Below are 23,367 nucleotides of genomic sequence, written 5' to 3'. Positions count from 1 at the left end.
CGCACGGATCTGGGAGTCTGAGGATATTACGGATCAAGGGTCATTCTGTGCTGAGGCAGGTCTTCAGAGGTTAAAAATCAAATGGCACCACACCGCCCACTCTTTGATGTTTTATTATTCTCTTTTCACGCCACTTTCACTTAAACTTTTTACAGGCAATGTCTTTTGCCTGGTTTCCACATCTGGATCTCAGACGTATCAAATATATAATAGAATGTAAAGGGGAAAAAAACACTTTTTATATGTATCTATTTTTGTCCTGATGTCTGTTACTTGAAGGCCCTTCACTCACTAGATATAATGCCATTCTAGGCATTTCTCTCTGCTTTCATGTGTCACATTTACATTTATATTTGCATAACATTTCAAATCCTGATCAATACAAAAGATGGATAGTGGAGAGGATATAAAAAAGCTGCTTTTTTTTGTTTATGTCTCTTGACTGGCTGCTGATTCACTAATGGGTTGGGTTTAATTGTACTGCCATAAACTAATCTAAGGATTTGAACCTCCGCCATCACAAGGAATTTTTTGCTTGCCAAAGTTTAAATTAAAATGCTTGAAGCTATCATTTGTCAAGCCTCCATCAAGCTGAACTCTAATGATAAATGTTTTAATAAAAGTAAAGCAATGGCAATAAATACACTAGCACTTTAATTCATATAGATGTTATTTAAAAGCTGCCGTATTGTCAATGTCAAACGTCTCTGATGTGTGTAAGAAGAATAGATAAAGAATGTGTGGCCGAGGATTAACAAAAAAAGAAACTATAAAAAGAGAGGTTTTTTTATTAAAGTTGCTTAATGTTGTGGTGCGCATTGCCCAAGACAAATATGCCTCTTTTAATTATTGTCCATATAATAAAAGCAACCGAAACTAAAACACAATCAAATGTTAATAATGTAGCGTCTTCTCCTGGTACTGTTTCCATTCAGGAAGTGGATGAAGGATTATGTTTACGGCTGAACCAGTGAATCATACTGATTGGTCAGGGCTTTCTTACTTCAGAAGGTGTAAAACAGGGTTGTCCAGATGTTGAGCATTTTGGTAAAAATAAACAACACTTGATTCAGGTTTCTTTAGCTGTATTCATCCTTCCATTATTTAAAAGAAATACATCAGACTTGGTAAACCTCTGCACATTAAAAACACATATTCATGTTTGACAGAATGAGTTCAATTTACAGCACAGTTTGTCAGCTCTTTCATTATCTTTGTTGCTGATGAGACAGTCTATATTCCGAAATGCACACTGTAGGGCACTCAGACGTAAATGCATGCATATAGGGCAGTCAGTCTGTCTGTCTCCAACCACAGAATAAGACAGGGCAAGCTGTCTAAGACCGTTAAATACCTAAAGAAGATGTTTTCCACATCATGCAGGAAGTGTGGCAGCACATTACGTGACAACTGCCGCAGTCTGTGTTCAAACACTTTTGAATGGGCCGCGATGTCCTCATTATGTTCACCCGTGGAAGTAAAATGTTCCAATCTTGTGCATCAATATTTTTGACACCTCACTGGCGGACTCATCCTGCATCTTCCTGCCGCTCTTCACCGGAGTCCTTGGAGTGCTTAACTGACTGAGTAGGCTTGGCCCCTCTCCGAGCGGTGCCGGTGTGGACTCTGTTCCACAGATGTTGGATTCTGCCAGGGGAGTGCAGGGCCTTGACTCAGCCTCAAAGAGGAAGGACTCCTCAGTGGTGCTGGTCCAGGTTTCACTGCTGGTGCCATCAGGTGATTCTGCAGGCACCTGAGGTTCCTTAAACAATTTAAAATAAATTCACAATTAGTTGGATTTAATACCATGGATTCTTAAAACTGTTTACTAAGCATTCACAACAAAACAATACCCTTAATGTGTGTGCTATTAGTTTGGGTGTGGTCAAGTGTGAGAGGCACATTGTAGACCAACTGTGATGGCTCTATTCAGATGCTAAAAGCATACATCTAGACAGATTGTGGAAGATAATGGGAGAAGGAGCCACCATCATGTATGAAAGGCAACATGTGAATAGGGGCGGTAACCATCTTGCAAATTTACATTTGAATCTTGAACAATGAACAGCGGTAGACAGTAAAAAAGTACATTTACTTAAGTACTGTACTGCTCCACTCCCATTCGGGCAATAGTATACTTAATACTCTGCTACGATTATTTGATAACTTTAGTAACTTTGAAGATTCAGAACAATACAAAATATAATCAAGACATATTTTATCATGTATTAGCTATTATTATAGGTTAAGATAAAAATGTTATTGATCCCATGGTGAATTTCATAAGCTACCCAGCAGTATATAATGTAATTTAAATCAGCTCCTCCTTTACCAGCTGCCACATTAAGGCGATGAGCACATTAATCCATCAATCATTATAATACAATAATATATATATTATTCTGTTATTGTTATATTTACCACTGCAAATGAATGAAATAATGTTTTTGTAAATGAGAGAAGCAATAAACACTTATTTTTACTCAACAAATACAAATAATTACCGTGATGGTGAGGTTTGAAGTACTCTCCTTCCTTCTTGTGTAGGGCTCTAGAAACTGCAGCCTGGTCAGGATCCACTGCTGTCTGCCAGTCTTTAGTGTTCCAGAACTGCCCGATGGTGCAATTATCCTGTACCGGGTGTACTGGGTTCGCAGAGAATCCCACTTTTTATTGAGCTCTTTCTCTGAAGCACACAAATAAACTATTTAAGCATTGTGGCTAGTAAGCATGTCCAATTCATATCTATATGCAGTGCCAAACCAGTAGCAACAGCTAGCAAAAAATAACAACAAAACATAAGGTTGAAATATCAAATTATATTTCACGATAACATCACTGTACGCTGGCAAACAATAACAAACCAACAGTTTCTGCTAAAGAGCCCAAATGATGAAAAAAAAAGAGAATCTTACCTGATAAACCAAGTAGAGCTTCAATCTCTCGCCAGAATCCGGTTTTCACTATGCGGTTCTCGTACAGTTTCTCTGTGATGTCGAACAGAGCTGGCCTCTCCTGGATGTACCTGATAAGTTGGTCTTTGGTTTCATCATTCCAGATCGCCATGATGAAAAATAAACTCTTGCGACCAGGTGAGATGAAAATTAAAAAGAATAGCCGTCTGTGTGTGACTACTTATTCGTTTGTTTGATTCGCTAAGCTGAACAGCCAAATCAGAGTGATTTCTTTGGCCGACGGCCTCCCAATACAACATGTCGAATCAGCGGCGGAAGATGTCGGCATGGCCGAAAAGACCCGACGGTGCAGTACACACCAAGACACACCAATCTGAGTAGGGCGACACGACGCTCATCGCCGATCTATCGACATCTATTGACGCCGAAAATTGGCTTGGTGTGTAATGACCTTTAAGACCCTGACACACCTACCTGATTTTGGGAGTCAGAGGCCGTCAGAGGCAGTCGGGCATTCACGGCGCCTTATTCAGGTTGGTGTGTGGCGCACATAGGTCCCGCACCTTCGTTGCTTTACAGTACATTTTCACACCTCCCGCGGCCGATTCAACGGCCGTTTCTCAATCGCGAGTATACTGGCTTGGTAGTCGCATACTTCCAAGTCACTTCCTTCAGAAACGAAGCAAGTATACTTCCATGCCACGGCTTCGGAAAACAAAGAAGAATGGAACAGGCTAACAAGTGTGCCACTCTCTCTAACAGTTTCAACATAAACTGTACCGAAAATAAATACCTCAAGATGTCTATCTAATTATGAACTTGCTTTACTTTCAGGGAACACATTTTTGGTGATAACAAATGCAACAAAGTAACATATTTACCAACACATGTTCTACGCCACTACATACTTACATTTAAATGTGTGCTGCGCTGCGTCGGTTCAGCCATTCTCCGCAAGGGTTTTTGAAATTGGTCCGTGCGCAAAGCATTGTGGGGATTTGAAGGACGCGAAGTCTACCCATGTGCAGCCTCGAAATTACCCCCAAACCAAGGACGCGGCCTCGGTGGAATTCCAAGTATGCTGGAGATTGGAACAGTCCTTCGGCGGCACTCGATGACGTAGTATCCTTGAAATATTCGCTTGGAAGCCAGTTTCCTCGCGATTGAGAAACGGCCAACATGTTGAATCGGCCAAAGAAAGTCGCCCAAATAAATCACTCTGATTGGCTGTTGCCTTTGAATGACGAATACACACTACCGCTGCCTGCTGGTAGGGACAGTTATTGCCACTCGTCGACTGAAGTCTTTGCGGTGTGTTCGTAGGCGGGCGGCGTAGGCGGGCGGCGTAGCCGACGCAGGCGACGTAGCGGACGTAAAAGTTGGGACGCCTTCGGTACGCGTTCTTTGGTCTCAGGTTGGTGTGTAGCGGCCTTTAGACTTCACTGATGAAGTGGTAATTACAGGAGAGGCCTCACACCTCCAGAGAGCAGCACACCCTTCTTGAGCTGAAGGCGCCCTGTTTTTATGTGACACATTTTGGCTTAGTCATTTAAAGTTGCACAAGTGGATATTTATTATAGGCAACCTAAGCAGAAATGGTACGACTGTTGCTTGTTGAATAAGAGGCTGTGTGACTGTTGAACAATTTGATGTGATGACAGATGGCAATTCTATACAATTGCCAACACAATCTTAATGGAGAGCTCATCTTTCTATGATGAAAAAACCTTAGAGTAGCAACTGAAACTTACATTACAATTCCCAGAACCATTTCAAATAACACCAAATAAACTAAAACATATTTTATGCCACAGACTGGTTTTGGAAATCAGTTTAATAGCTATTCCAATTACGCCTGTGCGCATGGCTGCCAGAGTGGCAGATCCGCATCACTGTAAGTATAATCCAGCTGCGTCAGTGCTTGTGTCTTCCACGGTGGGAACAAACTCAGAAGGTCTTTGCATCAGCATCCCTTCACCGCTGACAAGGCATTTGCACACATCATTTCCTCACAACAATCCCCAGCTCTGTCTACCAGCATCAGAACAGTCACGATGGAAATACATTCCTCACAAAGCACTGGTTAACTGTGAGCTTGTGTTTTGCATCTGTCTGGAGTTATTCGAGCCATCTGTTTCCACAAAACAGACAGAAGAGATTTATTTTTTGGTTTGAAGTCAACTGGCACTACTGAAGGGGATGCTGGATCCAAGGTTGGGTATGGATTTCACTCCTACCACTAAATTGAGTTTCACTCTCACCATATGTGGCAGTCTTCAATGTGCACTTCAAGGTGACCAATCTTTAACAGGACCATGTGGAAGTTTTGACTTTGTTTTAACTTTTTTTCTTTTTAAAGTTACCTGAAATAACTGTTAAATGAGATGGTATTGTCTTGCTGTAACAACGCCCAAGTTTTGAATGCCAGGATAAAGATATATAGCTGACTGTTAGTGTGCGACAGTGTGAATAGGAGGAACAATCAGGAATCAACCACACCTTCTGACGCAGTAAGAGGCCAGCCATGGGAGCGGCACTAATCAGCACTAATGAAGACTGGCAGTGGAGCCTCACACCATAAAACATTAAATGAACCCCCGTCATTCATTTGTTAATTGTAAATTTGGAATGAGACAAGGTCGCTGTTATTATTCTGAACAGCCTCTTTTGTACCACAACGACTACTGATTATCTAAAGTGGCATTTATTTTGATCATTTGGCCACTGCATATGTTTTATCTTGAGTTTTGAGTAATATTCATTCATTCCTTCATTCTGCTCTCTTGTCTACAATGCTGGAAACAGACCTATTCAGCATGGAGAATACACCACAGTGCAGGATAAAAGTGAAACAGCACAGACATAGCCTCACACCACATGAAGGCACTATTGGACATATTACCACCAGATGTCTGACTCCATGGCATTGGTTTCCCTCTCTGTAGCCCTCTTGAACGCATGAATGTAAAAATGTTGTTGGTGTCTTGTATGATTTATGAAGCTATGGATTTACTGCCATAAAGCATGAACAGTTGCTTTAGACATTGTATTGTGTGCAACTAATTACATTCTCAACCTTCAAGGACATAGTATCTAGTTTCTTTTGAATAGCAATGCATTTATTTTTAATGTGTCCAAGTTTAACACATACAGAGGGTAATGCAATACACTGAACTGTAGCACATCAGTCCATAACCTATAGCTGCAGTCCAGAGAGTCACCTGCTACGATAAATTTGGCTGAATTTGTGTGGTGAAGGGGTGACAGAATATTGGGGGGGAGGGGGTTGGGAGGCTTGACAGGAGGTGTGGAGAGTTGCACTTTATCTTTTGTTGCATTTATGCCTTTTCAGAATTTACGATTTGATTCTCAAAGCCTCTGGCACTCGGGTGCCTCGGCATTCCCATGTGTCATGTGACACCTTTGCTTTGTAGCAAGCAACACAAATCATTATGCCTGACAACCAAATTGCAGAGTTTACTTGACACTAGTAGTTTTTGGAAAATTAGTAATATTGGAATAGATTTCTCTGTGTGCATTTAAGTTTTATGTCTATATTCCAGGTGTAACTGAATGAATGGGAAACATCATAGGAAATGTTAGATGTCCCCATTAAGGCGACCAGAATGGGAGAATAACAGATGCACACTGTTTATTTTGACAGAAGTGAGCATGCAATTTAGTGTTGGCAAAGACAACAAACACACCTGTAAAAATGTTTCATGCTTGGAGTCATTTCTATGAATTATGGCTTTGATGTCACTGCTTGTATCCTCTATTTGCATATACCCTAGAAAATGACTAATTCTGCAGTCTATACTGTGTCAAGCAATTCTGTGCCAACATGTTTTGCTGTCTCCACGGATACAGCATATCATCAGCAGCAATTTTCTTACATTGATGATTATCACAAGGAAAATATATATGAAGTAGATGTTTAATAAATGTCTTTGTTGAAAGATATATATATATATGCTATATCCTTGACAATTAATTGCGTAAATCTATTTGACAGGATTTTGCACTTATAGAGCAAATGTGTAATAAAATATCCTGAATTGTTTTATAACCTATAATTATGTCGTCACCTGAATACCCTCGGGTAGAAAATCAGGTGGAAACAAGCATGATTTAATGAGGCGACTTTTGGAAGGATGTGGTTTAAAGGTGTGTTTGAGGTCATATTGTCAGCAGGGTTATGGAATTTATATCTTTTCCTAAATTCCCCTGGACATATTAAAAAAGTATATTGGACTGTTTAACAAGAGTTCAGTCAGACAACTCACATGTTTCTTAATATGTTTATTATAAGCAGCATATAGTTTGAGTTTGGCGTCGAGGCTCGGGCCTCACCACTCCACAGATTTACAAAGAACATTGAGTGATGATTAGATAACTATCCCCCGAGCCTACAGGTGGAAGCTGGGGTGGAGGTGGGGCAGGCAAGCAGCAGCAACATGAAACACAGCAGCAGGAACATGAACGTAGCAATAGCAAGTGAACACAGCAGTGAGGCAGAGGCAGGAAGACCTGGCAGCTTAAATAGAGCGGCATGTTTAGGAGAATGTGTTTGGTTGGTTGTAAGAGGGACGAGGTGTGTCACATGTTAATGTATCATTGGTGCTCGAGTTGACTGCCTGAACTAGCTCGCAGGCTTCGCCCCATTTTCTCTCAATTCCATTAGGAAAATGAATGCGTTAACTTGTCAGAAAAAAGCACATATTGAGTTCGCACATTGTAAATCTTGAATCCTGACTTCATCCTGAAGAATTTGAACTCACAACTTGCCTTAGGCTGTACGGACTATATTTCGTTCAGTAAATGCCTTATGTCACTCGGTAACCCAATGCTTCTCTTTTTTTCTAAACACATCATTTGTCTTTCTTTGAGCATAATAAGTGTCCTGCCAATGCCTAAGGCAATCTCTCTGCAAACAGACGACACCTTTAAGGGGTCTAATCTCAGCTGGCTTACCAACAATTTATCTTACATTCCTTTCAAGTGACTTGTGGTTGTTTCAAATACTGATCCCTTGGTTTTCTAGACTAAAATGATATCACAAATTGTTCATGACTGTTTGACACCTTTGAGAAGTTTTGAAGTATCCCCTTTCCAGTTGCACATGGACTTAAATCAAAGCTGTGCCACAGGCTTTCTGACATTTTATCCTTGTTCCCAGCTGTAAACTACAGAAGAGTGGAGTTTGTCATGTTAGCCTGCAGATTTGGACCAATGATCTTTATGGTCCCCTTGTTGTCACACCAAAAACTTTAAACATCTGTGGATTTATAGCAAAGAGCACCAAGATCCTGACACAGCTGCTGTTACCCAAGCTGCCAGTATTGATCTGGTTGTCTACTGGGATTGTTAGCTTTCTGTTCAGGACTGCTGAGAAACTGGCTGGATGCCTGCAATGTTCTCACCACACTTCTGAGCGCCTCATTTCCATGTCCTCTAATCAGAACTAGACATATTGAGAGCATGAGTTGGTTTATCTGCACTCTCTCATTGGACTGTGAATAGTTAGTGTGCGCTCCATTAAATTAGCATACACATGTTCCTCCCTCACAAGCAGCAACCCGTGGTGGAATGAGTGCGTGTGTGTGTGTGTGCACGTGTGAGTGTGCGCGCGTGTACAGAAAAAGATGCTGGGAAAGGGAGATAGTGCCTGCTGTTTGTTCAATTTGCTTCACTTTAGATCAGATGGCAACTGAACTATGACATGGGCAATCACAGAAAAACAAACGGGACTATTACCTTGAAGTAATAAGTAATCTCCTGTGAGCAAACTGCCTTCTCTGCATGATATGGAGCAATTATGTACTGAAATATTTTTTAGAATTGAAATCACTAGTTTAATGCTATCCTATATGCACATTTGAACCTGACAAGAAACCTTTAGGCATATGTCGTCCGGTCTGAAAAATCTAAACAAAATGTTTTGCCATGACATGTCGTGCATGTTCCCTAGATTATAAATCATAAAAACATCAGTGATCTGACTAAACATGACCTAAACCTTTATTATAAAATATCACTTGTATTATCTGTTGTGTTTTTAAGATGATGTGAGGAAAAAGCTACAGTGTGAAGAAATATTTGCTTCTCATTTTGAGCTATTCAGCAAACACTGCCAAACCCAGACACATTTAGTTTGCTCATTTGTTTAGACCATAACACAGCTTGAGAGAAGAAAGAGATCAAAAGGTGTGCCTAGTGTGAACTGAAAGCCGGGTGTCATCACATCAAAGACTCTGAAGGTTATACATCACTGGTGGATATTTTCCTCTCTCTGGATCTCTTATTAAAAACTTGCAGAATTCCCCTTGGCTCACTTTAATGGCCCATACAGCCTAAAGGAGTTTATCAGGCACGTGAGGGCACATATGAACTGGGAATTATAAACAACTATCAAGTCTTTACATCTTTGTTCCACAAAACAAAACACACTGTAACTCCAACCTAACCACGAAAGATAAATAATATATGCATAAATACGATTGGATTCATGATAGAATTGATATTGGTTACATTTTCTGATACAAAAACCGTTACCACTACTTTGGTATATATAATTCAAGTAACAAAGCTTGATTTAAATGTTCCTTGTTCCTGGAAATGCAGACTTTGCCAATGGAATAGTTCCAGCAAATGGTAGGCTACTGGGAGGGAAGAGGGATTACAGGCTCGGTTTCTGATCTCTAGTTTGGTCTAAGAATTGTTCACATTACCATATTGATGGATTTTCAAAAAGTATATACAAAAACATATGTGAATTCAGTTTGAGGGCACTTTCCTTTACCTTTTAATGTGTCAGTGTGTGGGAGTTTGTGTTTAGATCACATGTGTCACATTATGCGAATCGAAGAGCAGGGAAGGGTAGCATCATTGTAGTTTGTCATTAATGTGCCAAAGCCTTGAAATGAGGCCCTCGTGTTTTGCTCCACTGCTCTGTAAATTCAACTGCTATAGTCTTTATCCACCAGTTTCTCATATTACTTTTCCTATACTCTAGTCCAGTGGTTCCCAACCTTTTTTCCCAAGAGCCCCCCCAAATGACTCCGGTTGGAAGTTGCGCCCCCCCCCCCACACATAAGGGGGGGCGCAACAGCGGTAATTAAAGTTTAAAAGTCTTAAAAATGCTACAACTACTGTCACAAACTGGATGAATGTGAAGTATTTTGTTAAAGGAGGATGAAAGCGTAATTAAGGAGCACTATTGGAGTGACTTTGATGGTTATTGGACTCAGGATTAATTCATTTGGATGCCTGCTGTATGAAGAAATTAAAGGACGCCACAAGTGGAACCATTTCCCAAAGGGATTAAACTGTTTAAAAAACATGCTCAACGTAAGCCGGATTTTGCCGATGTGTTTATGTGGATTCAAAAGTCGTAAATAATCTACAAAATGGAGGAGACCGATCTGATCGGAGCAACTGTGACAAATAATCCAACTGAAACCGGCATGGACAATGACTATGTTTTAAAAATGCGCTTGTCCAGAAATGCCTGGTTTGGACACTTTATGCGCAGAAGAAACATTTCTGTCTTTTTATGCCTATAATAGCTACTAACTTCACAAAAAAAGTTTAAAAAAAAAAAAAAGTCTAAATATGATATTTGGCCTGGCCCCCTCTGCGATCTTTGGCGCGCCCCCCCAGGTTCGGAACCACTAGTCCTCTTTGTCATTTGGGTAGTGAAGAGGGACAATACATTTCCTCAGATATAGGAAAAAGGAAAGTATCAGAAAACATTTATAAACTGTTATTTATCAACTTTATTTTTACTTACAGTCTACTAATCACATCGCCCACACATGTAAAGAAATCTAATGGCATTTGAGGGCAGTATGAGAAGCAGTAATATGCTGTGAGAAGAAGTCGTAGAAGGTCACCAGTCTGACGGCTGTGGTATTGTGGATGCTACCATGCTGCTTATGAGTCATGACCATGAGCTTCAGACTCCAGACTGATACATAATAAGCATTCAGAAGCACTCTACTTTCGCTACAGCACTTTAAATCCTTGAAAGACATAATTTTCTTCTCACCTAAGAGAAGTCTTTCACTTTCTGTCTCTTTCTCTGTCCCCATTCCTTCAATCCGTCTCTCTCCGGGTATAGAAAGTGTTTCAGTGTCATAGAGATGGACATCTGGGCCCCTTGAAGGACGCTTGCCTCAGCTCCATTGGGATGTCAGAGCAAGTTCAGGCTCCTCACCGGCTCTGAACTTATCTGATTAGTGTTTTGAAACAAAGTTTAAGTAGGCCTGATAATGTGTTACGCAATGTAAGGTGTAGAAAAGAGATATCTCTGGAAAGTGATTCACAAAAGCCCTTCTTACACTTTAACACACCCACCAGAGATAAAACTCTGGACTCATGGGGTCTTTATCCAAAAGTTCAGTCAAATGACCATGCCAAATTTAGCACCGTTTAGGCCATTTAACACCATTTTGTCCTGGTCTCCCTGCAATTCGTTTTTATTTGATGTGGTTTGCTGCTGATGCCCTCCAAGCAAATCCATCAGTAAGCCAATTGGAACATATTTCTTCACTGACATTTGTACTTTTATTTAACCACAATCAACCAATCATGCGTTCAGATATGAGTCACATTCCCTGTGGACTGACGTGTATGTATTTACTGTGAGTTTTGTTACCAACGAAACCATGTTTGGGAAGAGGTATAATACACACAACCACAGTGAAACTGTCAACAAAACAAACTAAATCCCGTGTGCATCCATTCATTCACAAACTGGCAAATCTGATCTGTTTGCCCTGATGTTATCCTCAGGCTGCAACAATGACTGTTCATGACTTTGAACAGTTTTGTTGAAAATATTTTTTAAATTAGTTGATGTTTACATTTTTAACTGCAGTTCACCAATGAGAACATATATAGATCTGTTTATTGCAGTTTGTCACTGTCACTATCATGGCTAGATTCTTAAATAGCTGTTGAAAATGTAATAGCAGTGTGTAAAGTTAAACTACGGCAGGAACATGATCAAATCTCTCCCTCTCTTACTCATTCTTCCACTCACTCTTTCAGTAACACATTTACAACCCTTTGAAAAACACATCAAATATATCCACAATTTTCCAGTATGAAAGCAATAGTCGGGCATACTAATAAGTAGGTCTATATGTTTTAACTGGTTCATAAATTGTAAATTATTATTTTACAGTTTAAGTTAAAGGGAATTTGAATGCGGACATAAAGAGGACTTTTTTTTATTGCCCTGGTTTGGCAGTATGACCTAAAATGTATTCACTAATGATGTATGGTACATGACTCTGGAATAGCAATTACTCTACGCCAGGAATTAAAGGTATCATCAACGGCATATATTCATGATATTCACATTCACACACACGTTCATATATTTTACAGTTGTGGATGCAATGTTTCATACATGAAAGTTAGGAGCCAATCCTTCTCTTGAGCGGATGCCAAGTTAGTGCCTGTGTATGTCGTTGGCTCCTTTTTCACGGCAGTTGTAAGCGATTTGAGACCTGTTGTTTAGTCATGCAAATCCAGTGTTATTCTTGCCTTTAAAGAATAGTTTGACCCCAGAGGTCGCGTTAACCGAATATATTCCCTCTATGACGGATTTTTTTAACAATGACGGAAAAATCTGAAAGCAGTCCGTCATTTTGACGGATTAGAACAAACAGAAAAGCGCCAACGTTTCCCCGCAGCAGGGCTGCGGTGTTATGCCGTTATGTCGTTTCCAGACCTAACTTTGCCGTACAAATCTTTGAAATGTCTGGGAGTGTTTGCTTTACGCTGTTGCGTGCTCCCGCGAGGTGCAGTGGGCATGCATAACACCGGTGTTGTTCCAAATAATGCACTCCCGGCGTGAAATGCAACCCTTGTCACGAGAACGCACATTTGAAAATGATACGTTTACACCTTAAAACGATGCTTAAAACGAAAAGTAAACGTCCAGGGTTTTTTAATGGTAATTTGCAGTCGTTTAGTGGTAGGCTAGCAAGTCATGATTCTTGTGTTTAGACTTTTTGCTCCGTATTTTTGATGGTTGGGGTGTTGCAATATACGTTGGTCAGGGGGTGTGACGTTGACACAGTATTTGTTGACGCACAGGTGGCCCGAGGGGACGACATGAGCATAGACGTCGGAACTAGGGGTGCGGGGGGTGCGGCAGCACCCCCTCCCGTCAGCCTCAGGAATCACAGGATTAGCCTACGTTAAAAAAATAAAAATAAAGATTCTGAATTTAAACTCAATTTGTCTGACTTACATGTATTTCTTAATACAGATCTTTTGATGTGATATGCACCCTGCCTGGCTCAATACAGCAGCCTGGCTGGCATGGCATAGCTGTTGCTATGCAGACTGCATCTGACAGCTCACTGTGACGTTGGCCTATGTGTAAAAAAAATTAAAAAAAAGTAGCGGGAATTTTTTTTATGTTTGCTGTGTTCGCGGCTCTCATTTGTTTTTAGCATATGCATAGGCTACATGATTTGAGTTCAACTACGCCAGCTAGAACTAGCCTATGTCTCAAAAACGAATTTCAGATTTTTTTACAAATCCGCCCGACCCAGCTAAACGTCCGAGAGAGACACCTAGAGGCTGTGTGCCAGCAACCGGACAGCAGCAGCAGGCAGCCGAAGGGCCCGGCGGCCCTCGGCCTCGTCCTCCCTCCCCAGCGCCACCACCAGCACCCGGTGCTAGCCAAGAAGAGGCAATATCATGCAAACCACCACAGGATTACAATTTTCCTGCCAAGAAGTTGGGTGAGAACTTCACTCGTTCCTGCAAGGCCGCCTGGTTCAGAGAGTGGCCGTGGCTGGAATACATCGCGGTCAGTGATGGCATTGTGTGTGGTGTGTGCAGGTCAGCTGTCAAGCGCAAGTTGGTCGGGTCAGAACAAGCTGACAGTCCGTTTTTGAAAGATACGGGCTTTTCAAACTGGAGAAAAGCAAAGGAGAAAATCAGAGACCACGAGAAAACACGCATTCATTTAGATGCGACTCAAAGATTGGCTGCATTGAAAACTACGCCAATTAATGCGCTTTTGTCTGAGGCTGCTGCTAAAGAACAAATAACAGCCCGGAAAATGCTGGAGCTCGTTTTCAGCAGCGTGAGATTCCTGGGGCGCCAGGGACTCCCTCTGAGAGGAGCTGCAAATCGGGATGGGGTGTTGTGGCAGCTAGTGGTCGAGAGGGTACGCGCTGAACCTGACCTGCAAAACTGGATGAAGAGGAGGGACAATTGGATGTCGGGCAGCATCCAGAATGAAGTTCTGGAGCTGTTTGCCCATGACATCCAGAGGAAAATCGGAGCCAAAGCATCCGAAAGTCCTTTTTTCGGCTTAACTGCTGATGGGACCACCGACGTCAGTGGAAAAGAACAGTTCTCATGCAGTATACAATTTGCAGATGACAATCTTGAAGTCCAGAATTTCTTTCTGGGCTTTTACAACGCTCCAGACACAACCGCCGAGATGCTTTTTCTGTGCATTAAAGATGTCCTTGTTCGGCTAAATCTGCCGCTGGAGAAGCTGAAAGGCTACTGTTTTGATGGAGCCAGCAACATGTCAGGGAGGTTCAAGGGAGTGTAGGCAAGATTAAAGGAAACATGTCCTGACTCCTTGTTTGTCCACTGCGCAAACCACTCTCTGGATTTAGTGTTGCAAGAAGTGGCAAAAGAAGTGCGCCTTGTTGCCGATACACTGAACTTTGTTCGGGAAGTCACAGTTGTGATTAATGATTCAGCAAAGAGAAAAACGTTATACCAGTCTCTTTTTGGATGTGGAGAAGTGATCAACCTGCTTGCCCTGTGCCCAACTCGGTGGTGCGTCAGAGTTGTGGCACTGTCACGGTTGCTGGCATGCTATGGAGAGATGCTGCAGACATTTAGGACCTTGGAGAGTGACAGGATTGTCAAGGGGGAGACGCGTGCCAAAGTGGCAGGATTGCTCAAAAAGGGCACCACTACGCGCACAGTCTTTGGTTTGTTTGCCTGCGTTACCATGTTTACGCCATGTGAATCCGTGGCTCGGTCACTGCAAGGCACCAAAGTCACAGCCCTTGGATCAATGGAAGCTGCCAAACTTCTTTGCCAGCGACTGAACACACTCAGACAAGATGACACCTTCGCTGACCTTGTGGCCAAGACCAAACAATACACAGAGCGCTACAACTTGAAGCCTCCTCATCCAGTGCGCACCAGCAAGACCCCAGCGCGTTTTCGCCATACAGCGGAGGAGGAGGAACGGGAGTTGGAGAACGAGGGTAAATAAATAGGCCTAAATAAATAAATAAATAATGCCAACAGTATTTTAAAATTAATCATAAAGCTCATCGGTCTGTAATGTTGAAAGAATGCAACAAATACGCACACAGAGCGTGCTCTCCAGCATTTGTGGACAGATTTGATCTATCCATAGAAAACGATATCATAGTTCATAATAATGTACTACATCCATGTCCGCTTATTTGCGAAATTAGCCTGCAATTAATAATTCATTACAACGGTATCAACTGACTAAATAACGTATAGGCCTACTTTCATAACAAACCATATTCATAATTTGAATTTAAATTGAAAATTTAAGGTTGACCCACCCAGCTTAAATAGGCAGCCCATATGGAAACTATTTGTTGGTTGTTGTTTAACTGTTATATTTAACTATTAAAGAATATCCAAGCCTGTGGAAGAGGGAATTGTTTGAGGCCCTGGACTTGGTGCGCACAGAGGTGGAGCGGCGCTTTGACCAGGAAGGACTCCGCGTAGCTGCAGGGCGAGAGCAGGCAGTTCTACAGGCGGCCCAAGGGAAACGAGTGGATGTGGGTTCCCTGGAACTGACTTCCTTTTCAAGAGAGCAGCTAAGCCTTGAGCTGGACATCCTGAGCGACGTGTGTAGGGGGCGAGAAGTGAAAACCATTCAGGATGTATTGGCCATTCTGCACACCTTGCAGCCCCAATCCCGCTCCATGCTGTCGGAAGCGGAGAGGCTCATAAAGCTCTGTCTGGCTCTGCCCATTTCTGTCGTGGCATCCGAGCGCTCGTTCTCGGCGTTGCGCAGGTTGAAAACGTGGCTGCGCAATAGTATTAAGCAGGAGAGACTCACTCATTTGGCCATTATGAATGCGCATAGCGACCTTCTCGATGAATGCGATGTCTCGACCCTGCTTAAAGAATTTATCAGCAGAACAACGGAGAGAAGGTCTACTTTTGGAACAGTTTAAAAGCCCTTACGAGCGCAAAGTAAACCGTTATTTTTCTGAATGTTCCATTAGGCCTATGTTCGTAAAGGCTGTATTATTCTGTTGATTTTCTGAATGCTGTAGGCCTATGTTATCGCCTATTAGGCTATAGTATGTTCCTTAATAAAGGCTTGATTAATTCATTAATTCATTTTGTTTCATACATTTTCGTAACAATTAAGATGCTGCGTGTGTTTATGTAGCCTATATCTGTTATGTATAGGCCTAGGCTATTAGGCCTACGTGTCGAGTTCGTTAATCATTGATAGTGTGAGTTTCCCCCCCGACCCTCCCAGCAAAAATCCCGCACCCCCCCCCCCCAGAAAATAGTTCCGACGTCCCTGGACATGAGCCGAGGAACCAGCTACCACTAAACGACTCACAGTCTGAAAATGACCATTAAAAAAAACCTGAACGTTTACTTTTCGTTTTAAGGTCTAAACGTTTCATTTAGAAATGTGCGTTCCCGTGACACGGGGCGCATTTCGCGGTGGGGGTGCATCATTTGACACAATTACAGCAAACAAGTTTAGCGCAACCTCTGTTGGACCCTTTGGGAAAAATACTGTATCTTGCAGATGAGAAGTTTGATATCTCTCTAATGTGTATGGTAAATATTAAGCTACAGCCACCAGCTGTTTAGCTTGGCAAACAGTCTGAAAACAAGAAGAAAAAGGTAGCCTGGCTTCTGCCCAAAGGTTACAAAATCCACCTACAAACACCTCTTAAGCTCAACAATCAAAACTGTATATCTGAATGTTTATTGTGTGCAAAACCAAAGTACAACATGTATAAATTGTGTAATAGACTTGCGCCCCAGCAGTGGTGGATTTTCTTGGTCTTTAGATAATGCTAAACTAACCACTAACTCCAGCTATGTATTTAATGTTCTTAGATGAAAGTGATATACATTTTAATTCAACCGTTAAGCAATGCAAAAAATGTGAAAACAATTTCTCTACGAGTTTGTTTCTTAAAGTTTTTTCTGGCATACAGACTGCTTTATAGATAAGCATCAATGTTACCGGTTGTCATTGACGGCCTTTTCAACATTTTGTTCTCATCATAACAACAACAACAACAACAACAACTGGTGAGGTGATGTATGCATTGTGGTGGTCTTTTTTAAGCAATGCTAGAAAGACTTGGGTTGTTATTTGATTTTTTTACAGACAGATACTGCATATGCTCATTCAAGCGGTATGTTATTCATCTCTAGACATGAATCCCAGGGGATTTGTGGTTAAATGTGCCTGTTGCAGTTTAAGATATTATTTAAAGTTAAAGTTACTTTAAGAGTGTTGGACATAAAAAATGATTCTCCACTTTGCTTTGTTCCTTTTATTTTTCTCTGCAGCAGTGTGAGCCAACTGCGAATGTAATATCTCAAGACCTGATTAAAACTCCATTAGTCATGCAGAAAACAAAGAAAGTGTAATCAAAATGGAAATGAGTGTAATGGTGCTGTGCAAACAGATGAAGCGGACACACTAGCTTTTGCTGAAAAGCAAAGCTTTTTTCAAATACTTTTTTTTTGCACTTCGTTATGGTTACATTACGGAGCAGGAAACTCATTTAAATGTTCAACTTGCAGAATGAAGTCCACAAATGAAAGGAATGAAATCTTGCTGGCTTTGCCCCATTACTAAAAATCTTGTTAGCTGCTCATATTTTCTCTCTGTCATCAGACCAAAATAAACAGATGTTAGGGGAGAACATTTTTCAAGAAACCAATTTAATCATTGAAATTGTTTGAGGTCATGCTACTGAAAAATGCCACCTCTCTGATCAGGCTGTGGGAAGGAAATTGTCCTACAGCAAACAATCAGTCAGTCCTGTTAACAAGCCCCGGAGTTCCACTCCCCACACTCATCATTTTAAAGCCCATTTATCACTTTATACAGGCTGCCAGGGCTGGAGCGCTGCTGCCAATACATGACAGGATGACAATGAAACAACAGCTATCTTCTCCGGCTTCTTCCTTCACATCTATTAGGTGCTCCCAGCATTTGTCAATCTAAACAACCTTGACTATAGTGGCAATAAGTTAGACATCAGGTTTATTGCCATGTCAGGTTGTAGAGGGGGGTTGTGCTGATTGGATTCACATAGCCACAGTCTTGCAAACAACCACTCAAGTCAAATCTAGTTAGCGTATAGATCTCATCATTTATGGCTACAGTAGAGAAAGAGGACCAAAAGCCTGCATGGCGCCCTGTGGATTGATCCATGGTGGAGGGCCTGTGACCCAGAAAATAGGACATGTTTGTGGAGGGCTCGGAGCCAGGGGGAATGACTGGAGGGGGCAGGCCTGTCTTTGTTTCTGTTGGTAAGCAGTCACTTATCTGCACATGTGACCCATTAATAAGCCAACGTGGGAGCTAGGTGCAGAGACTAAAAGGGGGGAGTGAGGAAACACTGAAGTCCTGACTTTATGATGTCTCAGGGGCAGCTGGGTACACCACCTGTAAATGAGAAGGGGTCTCTAATTGGACCCCTTACTTGGGACCACACAGGGAACTAGACAGAGGAAGTTTTCACATAGAGACATTAACAGCACGTGCATTATATAAGGCCTGAGGGCAGGATATATAGAATACACTTGCTCCAATGCTAATATTTGTATTGGAAAACATCGTTTTAATGAGAACAATATAATTGCCTAAGTGCCTAATTGTTATAACGTGTTTTGATTAGACTGTTATATCCAGCCAATTAGCGTGTCAAACTATTGTTTTAGTATTGGCGAACATCATAACCCTTTGTATTAGATTTTGTTTGTACAAGGTTATCAGTGGTAGTAATAATAATAATTTCGATTTTTATAGCGCCTTTCAAGAAACCCAAGAACGCTTTACAATGGGGGATAAAATAATAAATAATAATCACACAGACACACAGGGTGAAAAACAGGTTGCTGGGTAACATTTTAGCTGGGGCCGAAGGCCTGAGTGTAGTCTGTACGTTTTGCTGAAATAAATATGAAAGACTCCTTGTTCTTTTTCCAAAAATGTTGCTGTCTGTTCCAACTCAATTATTTGTCTGAACTAGATGTTGCATTGTTTTAATAATAATTTGTCTGTTTTGAACCGATTGAATACACTACATCTGACTGGTGTCATGCTGTAAGTGTCAGACAGTGTCTCAGACTCAGCTTGATGTCTGTGTTTCTTCATGTCAAGCTCGTTTTCATCTCATGTGTTATCATCACGCTCCTTTCATGTGCATGACTCTGAGTAACCTATGTGGTTATTTCCGTGTGACTCACAGGCTCTGCTCTCCTGTAGCGTTGTCAGTCAGATGATACTGTTTAAATAAACAGACAGGCAGAGAAGTGCCAGATAATAGCTTTTGGCCCAGCATGATGCCTTTAAACTGCCACATTAATTTGCAACACTACAGGAGCAGCATGGGGCCATGATCACTGCATTTTGAATGTCTTTTCTGTTACTAGAGTCCGACACTGTTAATAGTATTTTGGGTAATAACTGTGTTTTCAAAAGTCTGCATATATTCTCTGCTGTCAGTTCTCTAGCTATGGGAAGGGCATATAAAGTGAGGGGTCACCCTTTTCTTCACACTCTGGTGATCTAAAGCACTCTCCGATGAACAATTCTGTCTACCAGTCTGCTGTTTATCAGAGGTGATGCCAGATATCATTGAGAAAACTGATACTTACGACAGACTGCCACTCAGTTAGCTAAAGGGGTTGGGTGCTCTTTGATTATGATTCCTCTTCCTCCCCACCCCAACCACCGAGCCCAAATTAACCCCATGTCAGTGGGCCACAAAGAAAATGGGCATGCCCAAGACTGATTTATTTCAAACAGAGCTATCAGAGGGGCACAGTTGGCCTCCCTTCTCCCCCATAGGCCATAGACATCCCGACCCTCTTGGCCTCTCCTTTTCCTCGCCTCCCCCGGCTGTCCCGCCCTCACACCTCCTGTCGCACACACTCAACCTGTCACTCCAGAGAGGATGCATGCTCTACTACGGGCCCGAATCAAAAGGGGCTGATTAGTAATTAATGGTCCATCATTGTATTTGCATCAAAAGTGTGTGCACGGTGTGTGTGTGCACGCTGATTGGCGTTGTCAATCATGCAGAGTGTGCCCTGGCCCTCCCACTTCTGTCCTGCCCATGTGCTCTCTTTGGGGTCCAGCCACTTAGGGCTATTGATACGGTGGAGATTACTCTGTTTAACACTGACACCAAGACCAACACGGGACAACATAACAAGCTCCTGCTGAGCCAAGGGATAAACGCTGAAGACCCCATCAACACATTGTTCTGATGGATCTACCCACCGACTGATTGTCTGAAATAATTTTGTTTCCTGCGGAAGCGCTTGGATTATACACTGCTGGAATTGTGGGTGTTAACTCACAATGTTGACGTTAATATTCTGCCGCCAGAGACATAGTTTACAAGGATGGAGCCAGGCACTTCTTTGTGTGTTCGCTCTCTGCTTGTGTCAAGGATGCACAGGGCTGGAGGTTTGGACCGTGGGTGGGGAAAGTGGGCAGAATGCGTCTGGGTTCTCAGTCCCTCTGGTGTTATTGTTGACAGAGACGGGAGTCGCTCAGGACGGGGCCAGCGAAGGGGCAACAACGGCTCCTACCACCGAGCATGAGGATGACAACACTTTGGGCTACACAGGTACTGCTGCTGCTTTCTCATAATGTGACTTCCATACATACATAACCAACAGGCTTGAACCCAGGCGAAAGAAATACGTTTTGTAATGCATTCGATCAAGTTTCTTGCAGTAAAAGAGTATACAATTAGACTTTTGTCACATATAATCAAGCAAAGTATGTGTTGTTTATCGACCCAGGTATACAAAGCTGTTATATATAAGCGCTTTATTGAGAAAAGTGATCAAAGGGATTACAAAATATTCTTGGTGGAGCCAATTGTTTACATTTTGCAATCAGAAACCTCCCAACAGTTGAAAAGTCCTCAGACTGAATAAATAAGCTTCAGTGTCAGGCAACGGTTTCCAAGTGTTTTTGTGGCAAATATATACTTAAACACGAGAGTCATGTTGTAACTGCTGCTTAAAGTTCCTTGGAATTGAGCGTTGATAGAGGAGAATTGTGAGAAAAGGAGGCATAGAGCAACACTCCACATTTAGCTCATGTAGCAGGTATTTCCCCAGACTACAGAGCTCTATAGGGAAATGAAAAGCCGGAAATGGAGTCCTCACCTTGGAGACTAGCGCACACACAAATGTGCACACACAAAGGATTCAAGTCTGGAGAAAATTAGTAATGACGCATGTGTTTTGTTTAGTTTGTTTCGGGCCCTTTACCCCAGAGTGAGGGTAAATAGTGTTCTCACTATGTTGTCCCAGGAGGAGACCTACCTCCCTGGGCGATTCACTGGACCTCACACAGCTTCAGGAAATCTGTTCCAGAAAAAAGGAAGTTCAAATCAGCTGTCATAGCCATTGTGAGAGTCATCGAAGTGTGCAGCAGCTTGGCAGCTCTAGACTCTCTTTTACCTGGAATTCTGGACAATACTTCACAAAACCCTACAATCGTCATGACTATCACATAGCTCCCTTTTATAGCAGTGATTCAAAGCAATTTTGAACAGTAATATTTCATTAAACTCAGTTAGCAGATAGTCAAGGTCAAGGGTTTTTCAACAGACTTGACTTTGAATAAGGGTTTGAAGAAGGAAATCATGTTATATTTTCCTCATTATATTGTGTTTGTCTAAAGAACGTTAAATCTGCTAGGAGTTCATCTTTAATCTGGTCATTATATCCTATCTGTGCATGAAACTGAAGGAAATTGATCTGGCCCAGTCAGTGAATTGGAAATGAGACTAATGTGCCCTAATAACTTAAGTCTGTTGCTGATAGAACAAAGTGGACGGTTGCCAAAGACTCAATTTTCAGATACCGTGACTCTCTGGAAGGAACGTGAACATAATCCTGACAGCAGCCAGTCTTAGCTTTGGTGGAAATGAAGTGCATCTTCAAGCGTTACAGAGTGTGTAGGTGCCTGGTTGTGTTGAATTGTGACACTGTCATGTGATCTCAGTTGCCTTCATGAGATAGATGTTCACTGATTGACAAGTCTCACTTTATTTGATCTCACTTTTAGACATGACATTTAGAAACAAAGTTAATATGTCCTTGTCATCCTTCCACAATTACTTGATAGTGCGTTTAATTAACTCTTAAAATAAGAGATTGACAGTTGAGGGAGAAATACATCAATTTGACTTTTACTGTAACCTGACCCACTTTTAATATGTGTAGAATTAAAAACAGTTGGCACAGTACTTGGAAATGACACCATTATGTCTTGTGTGGTAGTCACCTGGGGTTAATACAGCATATTGTAAATGTTATAAGCAACCACATGATGACCTGAAGTTTGCAACACATTAAAAGTGTTTTTTATTGGTCCCCCAAGACAGTGACTCTCAGCCAGCTCTAAATTGTTTCCTGATATCAAAGAGCTTGTGCACAGAACTTCACATTCAATATTAATAGATGAGACTGACCCGTGTGAAGACAGTGGATTACAGAGACACGCCAAAAAACTCTTGCATTTACACTTTGCTAGCCACTGCTTGGCAGACACCCACAGAGAAGATAGGTCTTTGGTTCTTCTGCCTCAACATGAAAGGCTGACCGTGACTTCAGAGAGCCCATCAGCACTCATATCTTCCCTCTCCGCCGACAGCTACCAATTGGTTTTGTCACAGATCACAAAAGACGGCAACTACAGAGAGCAGCTCTATTTGTCAGGTTATGGAAATAAAGATAAAGAGAAAGTGAGGGAATTTAAGGTTGCCGCATAGATACCATTGATTGGCTGGAGAACAGAGCGGTCCATGTTACTGTAAACCCATGTTTTATTCTTTTCTCAAATGTTCCGTCCTTGAACGTCTACAGCAAACCATCCACTGTACTGATGGATGAATGGATGGGTGAGAACAATGTCAGTACCCATCAATCACAAAGATCAAATAGATAGCACAGAAGATATCTGTCAACACACTCATTTTGATGTGTTTTGACAGAGTGTTCTATGCAGATAAAGACAGTCTGTGTGGTTTTGATTACCTATTCACATTTTCATGAATTGGCTTGCATACTGGTGTTAACTAATAACGTTTCTCCTGCTATGGTTCCGCGCACACACCTGATTAGAATTGTTGTAAGGCATCGAAACAAGTTCTGGCCATGA

At 41.8% G+C, this 23,367-nt stretch overlaps 1 protein-coding gene across 4 annotated transcripts in view; it reads left to right on the top strand.

Moving 5' to 3' along the window:
* The window catches only part of robo1 (roundabout, axon guidance receptor, homolog 1), a 344,541-nt gene that overhangs the window by 183,403 nt on the left and 137,771 nt on the right, over window positions 1–23,367 (top strand). For 2 of the 4 annotated variants that reach the window (XM_079674649.1, XM_079674653.1), the window contains one exon: window positions 20,726–20,815. The exons of the other annotated variants lie outside the window; for them this stretch is intronic. In XM_079674649.1, the coding sequence (XP_079530775.1) occupies window positions 20,726–20,815 (90 nt within the window). The remainder of the gene's footprint in view (window positions 1–20,725; window positions 20,816–23,367) is intronic. 4 annotated transcript variants of the gene reach the window in all.

Source organism: Notothenia rossii (assembly GCF_949606895.1).
Source record: "Notothenia rossii genome assembly, chromosome: 4".
In the NCBI taxonomy this organism is placed as follows: domain Eukaryota; kingdom Metazoa; phylum Chordata; class Actinopteri; order Perciformes; family Nototheniidae; genus Notothenia; species Notothenia rossii.
Note: the sequence above shows the minus strand (reverse complement) of the source record. Positions and strands in the feature narration are given on the sequence as shown.